Source organism: Tyto alba, unplaced genomic scaffold, assembly GCF_018691265.1.
Source record: "Tyto alba isolate M040663 unplaced genomic scaffold, T.alba_DEE_v4.0 Super-Scaffold_8, whole genome shotgun sequence".
NCBI lineage: Eukaryota > Metazoa > Chordata > Aves > Strigiformes > Tytonidae > Tyto > Tyto alba.
The window spans coordinates 23225277-23237929 of record NW_024881329.1 but is presented as its reverse complement, the minus strand read 5'-3'; the positions used below and the strand labels follow the sequence as shown (position 1 = coordinate 23237929).

The following is a 12653-nucleotide window of genomic DNA, read 5'->3' as shown; positions in this document are numbered from 1 at the left end:
GCCCCCCCCCACAGCGGGCCCCCCATTGCAGCCTCCCCTCCAAGCCCCGCCCCCTTACCCCGTCGCTCCGCCCCGGAGGAGGGCTGAGGCCGCGCGGTGCATGCCGGGGCTTGTAGTCGGGCCCGCCCTCCTCACCCCGCGGGGACCATTGGAGGGGGAAGAGAGGCCGGGGACTCCGTTTCCCATCGTCCCCCGCTAGCGCGCCGCGGGGTCTGCTGGGAGTTGTAGTCCTCCTCCCCACCGCTGCCCAGCGGCACCGCCCGGCTCGCGGACTCCCCGCCCCAGCCTGCCCCGCGCTGCGGCGGCGGCGGCGGCGGCGGCGGCCGGAGCGGCCCGAGCAGGGAAGATGGCGGCGGCGGGCGCGGGGGCCGGGCCCGGGCCCGGTGCGGGTTCTTCAGCCGGTGCCGGCGCTTCCAACCCGCGGAAGTTTAGCGAGAAAATCGCGCTGCAGAAGCAGCGGCAGGCGGAGGAGACGGCGGCCTTCGAGGAGGTGATGATGGAGATCTGCTCCACACGGGTGAGCGGCGCCGCCGAGGCCTCCCCCCCTTCCCCCCCCCCCCCCCCCCCCACCAACGCGCTGCCGGATGCGCGACGGGCCCGGGGGGGCCGGGAGCTGTGAGGGGGGTTGAGGGGGGCCCGGAGCTGTGGGGGAGCCGGGAGCTGTGAGGGGGCAGGTGGGTCGTGAGGGGCCGGAGGGCGACTGGGGGCTGTGAGGGGACTGGGGGCTGATTTAAGGCCTGGGGGGTGTGGATTAGGGGGGACTGTGTGGAGAATGGGGGTCTGGGGGCTCGGGGGGGTGGGGGTGCAGAAGGACGGGGGGCCGAGGGTTCTGATGGGGGTGCGGGGTGAGTGGGGGGGTCAGGAGGTGCAGAGGCAGTGTGTGCGGGGGGCTCAGGTGGGGGCCCAAAGGGGCTGGGGGGGGGTGTTTGGGGGGTGCAGAGGAGATGGCACTGGATGGGGCATCACCCCGAGGCTTGGGGGTAGGTCTGCATTTGGGCTACTGGGAGGGTGTGGAGGGGCCAGGAACGGCCCCCGCCAAGAGAAACACTCTTTCTCCGGGTGCCCCCCTGCACCCCGCTTGTCCTTTCCCCCTGGGTTTATTTTGATTTATTTGGTTGGCCGTGGGTTTTTTGGCAAGGCTCGGCACGTGGTTCGCCCCGGCCCGCGGCCGCCGTGCGTGGGTCCCGGGCGCGCACCCTGCGCCTCCTCCGCTTCCCAGCGACCAGGTGGAAAAAGCGACTCGCTGCCTACGGCACCCCAGGGTTTGCCGGGGAGGGGAGGGGGGGGGCGAGGAGGGGATCCCCGTGCCCACGGCTCTGGGACTCTCACCCTGTCCCAGCCCCGTGTTGCCTCTGCCGGGTCATCCTCCACCGCCCCCGGGGCTCGGGGGGTCTGCCCCTGAGCACCGGGAACCCTCGGGAGGAGGGTTGGGTTAGTCCTTCCCGTTAATGTGGCCGGCTCCCGCGGGAAGCAGCGGATGCTTCGTCCCTGGAGACGCTTCAATTTAGCTCGGCTGAAGCCTGAGAAAACGCAGCGTTGGGAACGCGCCGGATCTGAGCCGGCAAAACAGCCCGCTCGCAGCTTCTGGGGAAGGGGAGTCATCGTTCCCTGAGGGCTTTCAGAGGGACCTCGGTGGCAGGAGGGCTGTGCTGGGGGGGTGGAGGTGGAGCAGGGAGGTCGGGAACGCTGCGCGGCGCCTCTCCAGGAGCGTGGTTTCCTGGACAGGGGACGATGTCGAGAGGAGACGGTCAGCTCCGGTTTGTGTTTCTCTCTGTGTCGGCCCTGAGGAGGCGGTGGGGATCGCGCGGCCGTTTGCCAAGATCGGGGTTTGGCCAGATTTCAGCTCCTGGGGAGGCGGGTTGTGCCAACCCCAGCAATGGGGTTCTGCGGCGCCGCGGGTCGCTGGTCCGGCAGCCAGCGCCGTCCTTCCTGCGGGAGATACGGGATGGATGAGCGAGGGGAGCGGAGTGTGGAGTTGAGGGAGCCGGAGACACGGCGAGGCTCTTTCAGGCGACAGGGACCGCTGTTGGGGAGGCTCATGTGTCACCCCACACTTGGGGTCAGCGAGACTGAAAGAAAAGGGGAGCAAAATCCCTCAGACCTGTAAAAAAGGGGGTGTTTGGGTTGGAGAGCCCCGCTGGCACCCTGGGTCTGGTGAGGCAGCAGTGACCCACGGACCTGAGGCTGTTGCCAGGAGGGTGACGGTGACAGGATCTCACCGGCCCCAGGGGAGCGACGTGCGGCTCTTCCCCGAGCTGAGAGCAGCCCCGTCCCCGGCAGGCAGGCAGGGCTCCCGAGTGGGGGGACATCTCCCTGGAGGTTTTGTCCCCACTCTCGCCGGGACGGCAGGCGGGAGCTGCGACCTGCACATCGCTGGTGAGTTTGGGAGTGGGCTGGAGCCTCCCGCACGCTGTTTGCACAGTAAACAGCTGGTTAATGTGCAGCAAAGCCGGGAGGAGAGGCAGCAGGACTGTCCTCCCCACTAATCCCCTGCTCCAGGACGCTTTCTCCGGGGAGTTTGTTCCCCACATGTGGGACTGGCAGTCCCGGAGAGGCATAAAGCCGCACGGCCCGGGACAGGAGCTGGTCCCAAGTGGGGTGCTGGCCCCGTGGCTCCCCTCCATCCTTCCCCACAGGGCTGCAGGCAAGGAGCTGGCAGTGACCGTCGTGCCGGCAGCTTGTGCCCGACACGGGTGCCTCCGTTCTGTGGCTCCTCACCGGCGGAGAGGTGGTTGGAGGGGCTGCTGCCCACTTCTGGGGTGCCCTTCTCCTGCTGCTGGGGTGTAACAGCCCCTCAAGCTTCTCTTTGTGTTTCCTGGAGTTTTTTTCTGGCCACTTGTGAGCTGCTGCCTGATTTCGGCCTCGTCTGGCTTTGCCGGCTCCCGCAGGGACCCTGGCTCGGAGAACAGAGCAGGCTCCCAAGACCTTAAGCCTCAGCGCAACTCCTCGCACTAATCCTGCAGTGCCAGCGCAGCCAGCTGTTGACTAAATCTCTCGGTTTTTTGTTTTTTTGGTTCTTTTTTTTTTTTTTTTTTCCCCCTGGATCTGGATTTCACTGGTCTTAAGCTTGGGAATTTGCTGTCGCAGGTTTCCCGGCTGCAGCCCATTTCCAAGCTGCTTTTTATGCTTCGTCTCCTCTTTCCCTGGGGTTTGTCCAGGACCGACGAGCGCTGGTGCTGACTGGCGCGTGGGGCTGCTCAGGGATCCCCCCCCAGGTCCAAAGGGAAGGTGAATTCGTGTGCGCTTGGCCTTGGCTCTGTGGGTCCGCACTGGGGAAACCCTCCTTCTCCAGTGGGATGCTGAAGGGGGAACTGGGATGTGCCCTGGTGCTGGAGGGGATGATGAGGGCCGTGCCGTTTCCTGGGATTTGGGCAGCAGAGCCCTTTCCCGCTGCTGTCACGATGAGGGAGTCTTGTGGTGGGTCAAACCCTTGCGGGGTCGGGGCAGGAGGGAGTTTTGGGTCCAGCTCGGTGCTGGTGCTGTCCCAAGGACCCTGACTCTCCTCTGCTGTGGGGTTTTCCACCGCCACCGACCGCTGGGGGTGGGTGCCCAGACCTGGTTATCTCCCGCCTGCGGTTTGCTGTGACTCCTTCCCTTGGCCTTGAGCAGCACCGGGAGCCGGCAGGCTGCCGGGCCGGGCTGAGCAGGCAGCCCCTCCTGCTCGCCAAGCTGGGATCTCCCCCACTTATTTGGGCTGCAGCACTTTAGTGGGGATGTCTTTAGTGGGGATGAGGTGCTTGCTGGAAACCCCAGCACCTCCAGATCGAAGAGGATGAGCTCATGCACTGACTGCCAGTGCTCGGGGAGCCCAGAGCCCTCTCGGGTGGGCACGGGGGCTTTGACTGTTTTTGGGCAGGGCTGGGCTCAGCTTCTTTGGGGATGTGGGTGCCACAGCCTGCGGGAGGGATGTGGCTTTCCCCGCTCTGGGCTACCAAACCCAGCGGGGGTTCAGCATCCTTCCTGCACTGGAGCACCCACGGAGAGAGGAAAGTCCCTCGCAGGGCCTCCTCCGTACTTGGTGGCTTTGAAGTGGAGAGGAACTGGGCACCTTGAGCCCTCCCAGCCCACTCCCACGGGATTTTTGAAGCTGTGTGGGTCGGACATGCCTCGCTCAGGGGTCGCCTCCTCCTGTGGGAAACCCTGGGGGGCTTGATACCGCGTGTAGGGCAAGCTTGGGGCTCGGCTGCAGGAGGGAAGAGCGTGGGGATGACTCACCGGGATGGGGACAAGGATGTCTTGGGTGTAACGGGGCAGTTTGGAGGAGCCCCAGCACCCTGGGGGTGCCTGCTGGCCCCTCCCTGACCTGCCCCCCCTGGCCCAGCTACAGGCACAGAAGCTGAGGCTGGCGCACAGCCGGGGACCCTACTACAGCGGCTCCCTGCCCAATGTCAACCAGATCGGCAGCGGCGTCTCCGACTTCCAGGTGGGCAAACACCCGCTGCGCCGAGGGGGAATTTTGGGGAGGGGGGGTGGGTGTCTGCACAGCAGCTGCCACCCTCAGTGCCCTGGGGAGGGGGGGCCAGGACTTGAGGAGGAGGATGAAGAGCTGTGGCACGAGCCGCTGCTGGGGACGGATGATGGGGTGAGGGGGTGTTCTCCTCTAATCCCTCTGCTTGGCCTCAGCTCCATCCCCCCACCCCGGTGGCGCTGGGGCAGTCGGGGGCGGGCTGATCCTGAGACCCCCTCCCTCGCAGACGGGCGGTGGGCTCACCCCGGTGTCTCCTCCCCGCAGGGCCCTTTGCACTCGCCGCTGGACTCCACGCGCAGCACCCGGCACCACGGCCTGGTAGAGCGAGTGCAGCGGGACCCGCGCCGCATGATGTCCCCGCTTCGCCGATACGTCCGACAGATATCCTTTATCCCGTTCCCTCCTGCCCCCTCCGCGGGGGACGAGAAGCCTTTTCTCCCACCGCTGGGACTCCTGCCCCGATCCCGGTGCCCTCCCAGCGCTCGTCTCTTTGGGATTAACGAGCATTGACAACGCGTGCTGCCCCGGCCCGTCTGCGGGGTTGCGTTAGGTGCCTGCACACCGGCTGCTCAGCCCCTCGCTCTCCGTTTGGCCCTTAACGTGCCCCTCACATCGACAGCTCTCCCTACGGACCGACCTACCTGTCACCTCCGCCCGAGCCCAGCTGGAGGAGGTAAAGACCCCATGTTTTCTTGGCTCCTGGCACTTGTTTTCGGGCTGCTGGTTTCCAGCCCGCTGCCTCCCCGTGTCTGCGGGGTCACTGGAGCCCGGGGCTTGCTCTGTGGTAAAGAGCACCCAGAGATTTTGGAAACGGGCAGGCTGGCAGGAGCCCAGTGCGGGAGAGTCCCTCGCAACGGGCAGCCCCCCCTGGGAGGATTTACACAGCTTCCCTTGCCAGTCTAAGGGGGAGAAACCAGGCCTGAGATGCCAGGAGTGGGGCTGGGAGGTCTCCCCCCCCACCTCTGATTTCGGGTGCTGCCCGCACTGTCTCCCCGAGAGGGAATTTTTAAGGATGAACAATTTCATCATGCCCAAAAGAGCCGGCTCCGGCGTGCAGGGCGGCATCCACCTCCCATGGCAGCGGGAAGAGGGCTCCTGCCCGAGGTGAATCACCGGGCGGCCGAGCCCCTGCATGCTCCGGCCCTTGGCCCCGGGGGCAGGCGAGGACGGGGCTGGCTGGCCAAGCCCGAGCGTGCCCCGAGCGTCGGCTCCGTCCCACCGAGGTCCCGGTGAGCTGCGGCTCCACGCCGGAGCCGCTCAGGCTCAGCCTTTTTAGAGGTCGCTCAGGGTTCCTGGGCTTTATTTTCAAGGCTGCCCTCGCTCTGAAGTGCTGTGCTCAGCACCGCTCTCCTTCCCTGGCCTGAGGACCATTCTCCCAGGCAGACTCGTTGCCGATGCTCCTGCCGTGTCGGTGCCCGGCGCAGCTCGGCTGCCGTCTCGGTGCCAGGCTGGCAGCCCTGGGTTGTGCCGCGCGTCGCTGGGGCTCTGCTGGAGCTTCATGTTGTGTCTTGCACTTTGTTCCCCGCGATGAGCCTTGGCGCCGGTCAGTCCAGAGTGCAAGGGCTGCGGTCTCGTCCCCCGGCACGTCTTCTCCCCATCCCGCTGTGCCCAAGCCCAGCTGTCTGGGTGCCCTGTCTGCCATCCTCCCGGGGATAAAGGCTTGGCTTTTATCCCCCCAAAAAAGAGGTTGTGTCAAATCCTCCCCATCACTTGCAGCGAGCACGGTCATCCTCCCTGCAGAACCTCAGGCTCTGAGGAACCGTCCCCAGGAACATCTCGCCGCAAATTCCTCACCCCAGGCTGGAGGGGAGGGACGCTTTCATCCATCTTCCAGATAGTTGCCTTCACTTGGCTCTTGCTCCGTGATGCTTCCCCAGGCACTGCTGGAGGGGAGGGTGGTCTCTGGCCTGTGGTTCCCCCACCCTGGGGCATGGAGACCCTCCAGCCTTGCTCCAGAGACCCTCCGGCGCTGCCCCAGCTCCCGCTGCATTGCCTCTTGGCTGCGGTCTGCGCGGGCCGGCCGTGTTTTTGGGTCTCTGAAGCCAAGCCGCCCATTGCCGCCGTGTCTGGGCTGCGGGCAGAGGGCGAAGGCAGGGAATAGGGTGAGGATGTCGCAGATCACCCCGACCCGGTGCCGAGGGGTGTCCCTTAGGGCTGGCGGAGGTACCCCAACTTGTCCACGCAAGGCAGCCTGCAGGCAGCGAGCTGCCTGCCTCCTGCTGCCCCCTCCCCACCGCTAACCCTCCTTCCCGTGGGGCAGTGCTGCCCTGTGCCCCCCACCTTTGCCCCCCAAGTAACCCTGCTGTTTCTCCTTACAAAGGACCATGCCCTGGAGTAACTTTCCCATGGAGAAAGGACATTTGTTTAGGCTGCCGTCAGCTCTCAACAGGTGAATCATTTTTTGATTCCATTTTTCTCTCTCTCCCTGTCTCTAAGCCGGGCTCCAGCCCTTCCCCAGGACCCCCAGGGTGGGCACAGCCTTGCTTGTAGCAACTCCAGTCCCCCAGGAGAAGAGAAAGGGTCTCCAGGCTGCTCCGGCCGCTGAATGAGGCGACCCCTTGAGCGAAGAGGCCCCGGGGAGGCGGTGTCTCCGTGTGCCCCAGGCTTGGTGCAACCACTCTGAGCTCTCCTGCCAGCCCCGGAGAGCCGTGGCTTTGGGGTTGTCCCCTTTCCCCAACCTGGGGTACGACGGGGTCTCGGCAGGGCGAGCCGGGGCTCCGTCTCCCTTGGGATGTGCGGGAAGCGATGCCGGCACCTCCCGGGGCAGGGTGCTGGCAGCGGGGCCGTGGCGCGGGCGGGCGCCCATCGCTCCCCGGCTGGGCCCCGCGCGGGAGGGGGGCTGCGTCCCATGGGCGGCGGGGGGAGCTTCCTGCCTCCCAGCTGCGCCGCAGCTGAACAATGTCCCCCTTGTGCGGTCCCAGGACGCGTCATTAGCTCGAGCAGCCTTTTTCCCAGCCCCTCCCCGCGCTCATCCGCTTCGGCCCAACTAATTGGGAACACAATGGGGGGGGAATATCCCTGGGTCCTCTGCCCCCAGCCCCTCCAGGGCCCCTGGGGGAAACAAAGTGTCCCTGGGGGAGGCTGTCTTCCCCCATGCTGGGGGTGGCGAGGGCTCCGGGGCCTTTGCTTCGGTGGCAGAGCCGTCCCTCAGGGGAGACGGGGCTGGAGCAAGCCCCAGCGTGTCTGGAAGTGCCGGGCGAGGGACCCCACTAGAGCAGCGAAACCCACGGTGCTCTCCTTCCCTTTTTTGCCTGCTGCCCTGGCCCTGCTCTCACCCACCATCCCAGGGCCGGGGCTGGCTGTGGGGGGACTGTCCCAGCAGCAGGCTGTAAATAATGGGGTTGGGGGGGAGGTGAGGGTGAGGGCCGAGCCTGAGCCTATCTAACGATCACTTTTCCAATTAGAACAAATTCCGACTCGGCGCTTCACACGAGCGTGATGAACCCCAACCCCCAAGACGCCTACCTGGGCCCCTCGCAGGGCGCCCCGCCGCCCGGCCGCCGGAGCGGTGAGCGTCCCCTCCCTTGACACCCCGCTTCCCCCAGCAGGACTCGGCCGCTTCCCGCCTCCACCCAGCTACCTCAGGACCCCCAGGCCCCTTCCGCCCCTCGAGGAATCTGGGGGGGCACCGCAGGGGGCCCTGTCCCTCCACGGTGGGGTCACACAGCAGGCCCCCCCCCCCCCCCCCCCCAGCTTCCTGCTGTGGTGCTGGCTGATGTCCCCCGGGTGCTGCCACTAACAGTCACCTGCTCTCTTGCAGGTTTTCTGGACGGGGACGGGGACAGTAAAGGTGAGTGCCTGCCCGCACCCGGCAGCGTGGCACCGAGCCCTGCATGGACCCGTGTCCCCCCCTCCTCCTTGCAGTCTGCAAAGAGCTGCGGCAGCGGGTGGGATGTAGGGGGGGCCGTGCCCGGGGACCCCTCTGTGGCCGGTGGGTCTGTAACACCCCACTCGTGACCGGTCAGCAGCCCCGGGGGTGGATGTGGGTGGGTTGTGCCGCTCTCCCTGCCCTGACCCTCTGCTCCACCCTCGCCAGTGTTTCTTTTTCAAGTGCCTCCCATCGAAGAGACTTTCGACGACAACAAGCATTCGCTGAAGCCCTGGGACACCAAGAAGGTGGGTGCAGAGGAAGAACGGTGAGGAAGCGACCCACCGTGTCCCCTTGCCCTGGCTGCCTGCTTCCTGCTCGCGGGGCCTTGCGACACCAGGGTGGCTCTGCCTCCTTCCTGCCCTCAAACCGTGGCTGGCCCGGGGTTGTGGGTTCAGCATCCCGCCCTCTCTTCATTCCTCCTCTTTGATTTCGCAGCTCTCGTCGTCCTCGGCCCGTCCGCGATCCTGCGAAGTCCCTGGGATCCAGTAAGTCCTGGGCAGGGTGGGGCACGTCTGGGAAGCCCCAACCCATGGGTGGCCACGGAAAAGGGGCTGGAGGAGGGGATGCAGCATTCCCATACTGAGAGTGTGTCTCTTCCCCCAGCATATTTCCGTCCCCGGATCAGCCTGCCAACGTCCCCCTCATCCCCTCGGCCCTCAACACGGGCGGCTCCCTTCCCGACCTCACCAACTTGCACTTCCCCTCCCCACTGCCCACCCCGCTCGACCCGGACGAGACCCCCTACCCCAGCCTGAGCGGGGGCAACAGCACCAGCAACCTGGCCAACACCATGACGCACCTGGGCATCAGCGGCAGCATGGGACTGGGGACGGGCTACGACTCGCCAGGTGAGGGCTGGCCCCGGCCCGTTGCCGCCGGCGGGCAGGGAGACGCCGGAGCCGGTGTCCCGGGGTGGCTGGACCAGCTGCCGAGATGTGGGGAGCCAAGAGAGAGGCCCCCGTGATGGGGAGCCCCCCACCCCACCCCAGCCGCCGTCCCAGAGCTGACTGTGGCAGAGATCGGGCGATCCCGGCCTGGGACGGAGCCGCCGCAGCCTGGGAGCGGGGTGGGGAGAGCTGCGGGGTCCGGTGGCATCTGGGGGTCCCGTGGGGAGCCCGCCGCCCGCCCCGGCACCCTCTGCTTGCTGACCTGGAGCATCCTGCGCCGCCGCCAGTCCCAGTCCCGGGATCTGTGTGTGTGTGTGTGTGTGTTTCTGTCTCTGTCTCCATCATTTCAGTCGCCTCCGTCACCTTCAATCCCACCCGGGGCAGATGGGGAGCCCCAGCCTGGCCCGGCCCGGGGAGGAGAACCTGGGGCGTGGGGTGATTCCGTGGGTAACGGTGGTGTCTCTTCTTTTTTGTCCCCACAGGACTTACCTCACCTATGCAGAGCTCCCTGAGTAACCCGTCCCTGCAGTCCTCGCTTAGCAATCCCAACCTCCAGGCCTCCCTGCGAAGCCCCTCGCTCCAGTCTTCCCTCAGCAACCCCTCGCTCCAGTCTTCCCAAAGCAGTTCCTCCATCCCTTCCTCGCTCTCCAACCAGTCCCTGCCTTCCTCCCTCTCCTCCTCGCTCAGCAATCCCTCCCTCCCCACATCCCCCCGCAGCCAGCCCATGCAGTCTTCCCCCAGCAACCCCAGCCTGCCCTCCGGCTTGAGCGGCTCTTCCTACGCCCCCATGGTGCAGGCGTCCATAAACACCTCGCCCCGCCGACGGGTCCCGCTCAGCCCCCTCACCCTCCCAATGGGTGGCGACTCCAGAAGGCAGCACCCCAAACAGTTCTCACCAACAATGTCACCCACATTGTCCTCCATCACCCAGGTATGCATGGTCCATCGCCCGCGCCGGCCCCGCGCCGCGCGCTCGCCTCCGTCTCCTCCTCCCTCGACTTCTCTCTTGTCTCGTTTCCATCCTCATCTCAGCCACATACCAGCGAAGCCCCTCGCCCCCCCCTCTTTGCCCGGCCCACGGACCCCCTCCCCGTCGGGAAGGGAGCTCCGCGCAGCCGGGGAGGACACAGCACATCCCAGCCGGGCCTCCCCCACCCCGGGATCCCTGCTCCGGATGGTTTTTTTTTTGGGGGGTGGGGTGTTGAGGGGGGTAGGGGGGGGAGCCCGGCCCGCAGCGGGTGCTGGGTGCAGGGTTTCGGTGCCGGGTGTGGAAATTTGGGATTTTGGGATTTCCCGCCTTGCCTCCGTCTCCCCAACCCGGTGCTGGGGGAACGCACCGAGGGGGAAGGGGGGGGCTGGCGGAGACAGGGGCGCTGAGCAGAGGGGCCGGATCCTGGTGGGCGCTGGGGTGGGTGCAGACTGACACCCACCCCCCCCACCCCCCCTTTTTTTTTTTTTTTTTTTTTTTTTTTTTTTTTTTCCCTCTCCGCTCTATCCGCAGGGGGTACCCCTGGACACCAGCAAGCTGCCAGCCGACCAGCGGCTCCCACCGTATTCCTACAGCCAGCCTGGCCTGCTCCTGCAATCCCAGCCGAGCCAGAAAACCCTGCACCAACCCGTGCAGTCCCCCCCGCAGCCGCCGTTGCCCCCCGCCCCACCGACACGGCCCCCGGGGCCGCCGAGCGGGGCTGCTCAACGCCCCTACGCCCCCCAATACCAGCCTAACGCCCCCCTGCAGCAGCTGGGACAGCCCCTGAGCGACTTCGGCTTGGGCAGCGTGAGTGCTCCGGGGGGGGGGGGGGAGAGGGAGTTGGGGGACACACACACACACATAGCAGGGATATTTATCCCCCTGAACTCCACCTCTCCCCGCAGTTTGAGCAATTTGGGATGGGGGAAAGCCCCACCGGGAACAGCGGCGGCTTCCCCGAGGAGCTGGGGGGCCTGAGCTACCCCCCAACCGAGGGCACCTACGACCCCCACGTCCTCAACCGGCAAAACCTGAGCAACTGCAGCCGCCACGGCCCCATCCCCAACATCATCCTCACAGGTGGGTGGGAAACCACATTCCCCCCGGGGCCGGGGGGACGTGGGTGACAGGGAAGGGTGCTGAGCGCCCCCCCCCCGCCCCTTTCTCTCCCCCGTAGGGGATTCTCCCCCCGGCATCTCCAAGGAGATTGCGACGGCGCTGGCCGGCGTCCCCGGCTTCGAGGTGGACGCGGCGGCTTTGGGTTTGGAGGAGGAGCTGAAAATCGAACCGCTCACCCTGGACGGACTGAACATGCTGAGCGACCCCTACGCTCTCCTCACCGACCCGGCCGTCGAGGATTCCTTCCGCACCGACCGCCTGCAGTGAGGGGCCGGGGCCCCCCCCCCCCCCCCCCCCTTCATTCTACCCCTCCCTCTCTTTTTCCCTTTTTTTTTTTTTTTTTTTTTTCCGGTTAAACGGTGGGGCCACCACCGGCTCCCTCCTCGGACAACGGGGCTGGGGGATGCTGGAGCCGGTGGGAAGAAGTGGGGGGGGGGGGGGGGGGGGGGGAGGGATGCGAGCCAGGCGCTCTCCAGCCCCACGGCACCCCCAAACCCCGGTGGAGAGGGGGCTCCCGTGTCCCCCCCCCCCAGGGGCGGCTGTACATAACCCCGTAGGTAGAGACAGTGGGGGGGGGGGGGGGCGTATAGGGGGGCTGCTTCTGTTTTTATTTTATTTTTTTCTGGCTAATCATCATGTTTAAGGAGAAATCCTGCTCCCCCTGCCCCCCCAGCTGTGCCCCGTATGTACCCCCCAGCCCCCCCCCCGACCTTACCCAGCTGCTGGGGACCCCACGGGATGTGTAGAAAGCACTTGTAACTTTGCCCCCCCCCCCGCCCCCCCCCAAATACCCTCCGGGGGAGTGTGGGGGCCCCGTCCGCGGGCGGGGGGACCTGGGGCCCCAGGACCCGCATTCCCCCCTGCCCAGGAGGGAGCCAGAGTGATTTATTATTATTATTATTTTTTAAATATATATTATATGTTAATTAAATGCCCCCTGTGATGGCGTGTGGCTGATTTGGGGGGGGGGCGGGGGGGACCCTGAGCTCCTGGGCCTCCCTGTGGGGGCTTTGGGGGGATGTTCAGCAGCGCCAGTGTCTTGTCCCCCACACCCCCCAGTCCTTTGGTCTGGGGTCTCTTACTGGTGGGGGGGGGGTAATGGGGGGGATGCAGTGGGGTTCCTGGGGGTATGGGGGGGGGGGGGCAATGGGGGCACTGGGGGGTGTGCAGTGGGGTTCCTGGGGCTATGGGGGGGGGGAAATGGGGGTACTGGGGGGGGCAATGGGGGTACTGGGGGGGGCAGTGGGGTTCTTGGGGGCACTGGGGGGGATGCAGTGGGGTTCCTGGGGCTATGGGGGGGGGGAAATGGGGGTACTGGGGGGGGCAATGGGGGTACTG

The 12653-nt window shown here is 66.3% G+C and overlaps 1 protein-coding gene across 2 annotated transcripts; it reads left to right on the top strand.

The window, feature by feature from the left end:
- Positions 1–326: 326 nt before the first annotated feature.
- On the top strand, positions 327–12246 carry CRTC2 (CREB regulated transcription coactivator 2). Of its 2 annotated transcripts, none has more exons than XM_042784562.1 (14): positions 327–517; positions 4322–4423; positions 4733–4849; positions 5080–5141; positions 6789–6857; positions 7873–7976; positions 8229–8258; positions 8520–8584; positions 8775–8824; positions 8943–9187; positions 9709–10157; positions 10728–11003; positions 11102–11276; positions 11374–12246. In XM_042784562.1, the coding sequence occupies exons 1-14, from the start codon at positions 347–349 to the stop codon at positions 11580–11582; spliced, it is 2124 nt and encodes a 707-aa protein (XP_042640496.1). In that variant the 5' UTR covers positions 327–346; the 3' UTR covers positions 11583–12246. The 2 variants fall into 2 exon arrangements, with proteins under 2 accessions (XP_042640496.1, XP_042640495.1); XM_042784561.1 differs by having other exon boundaries at positions 8505–8584.
- Positions 12247–12653: the final 407 nt, after the last annotated feature.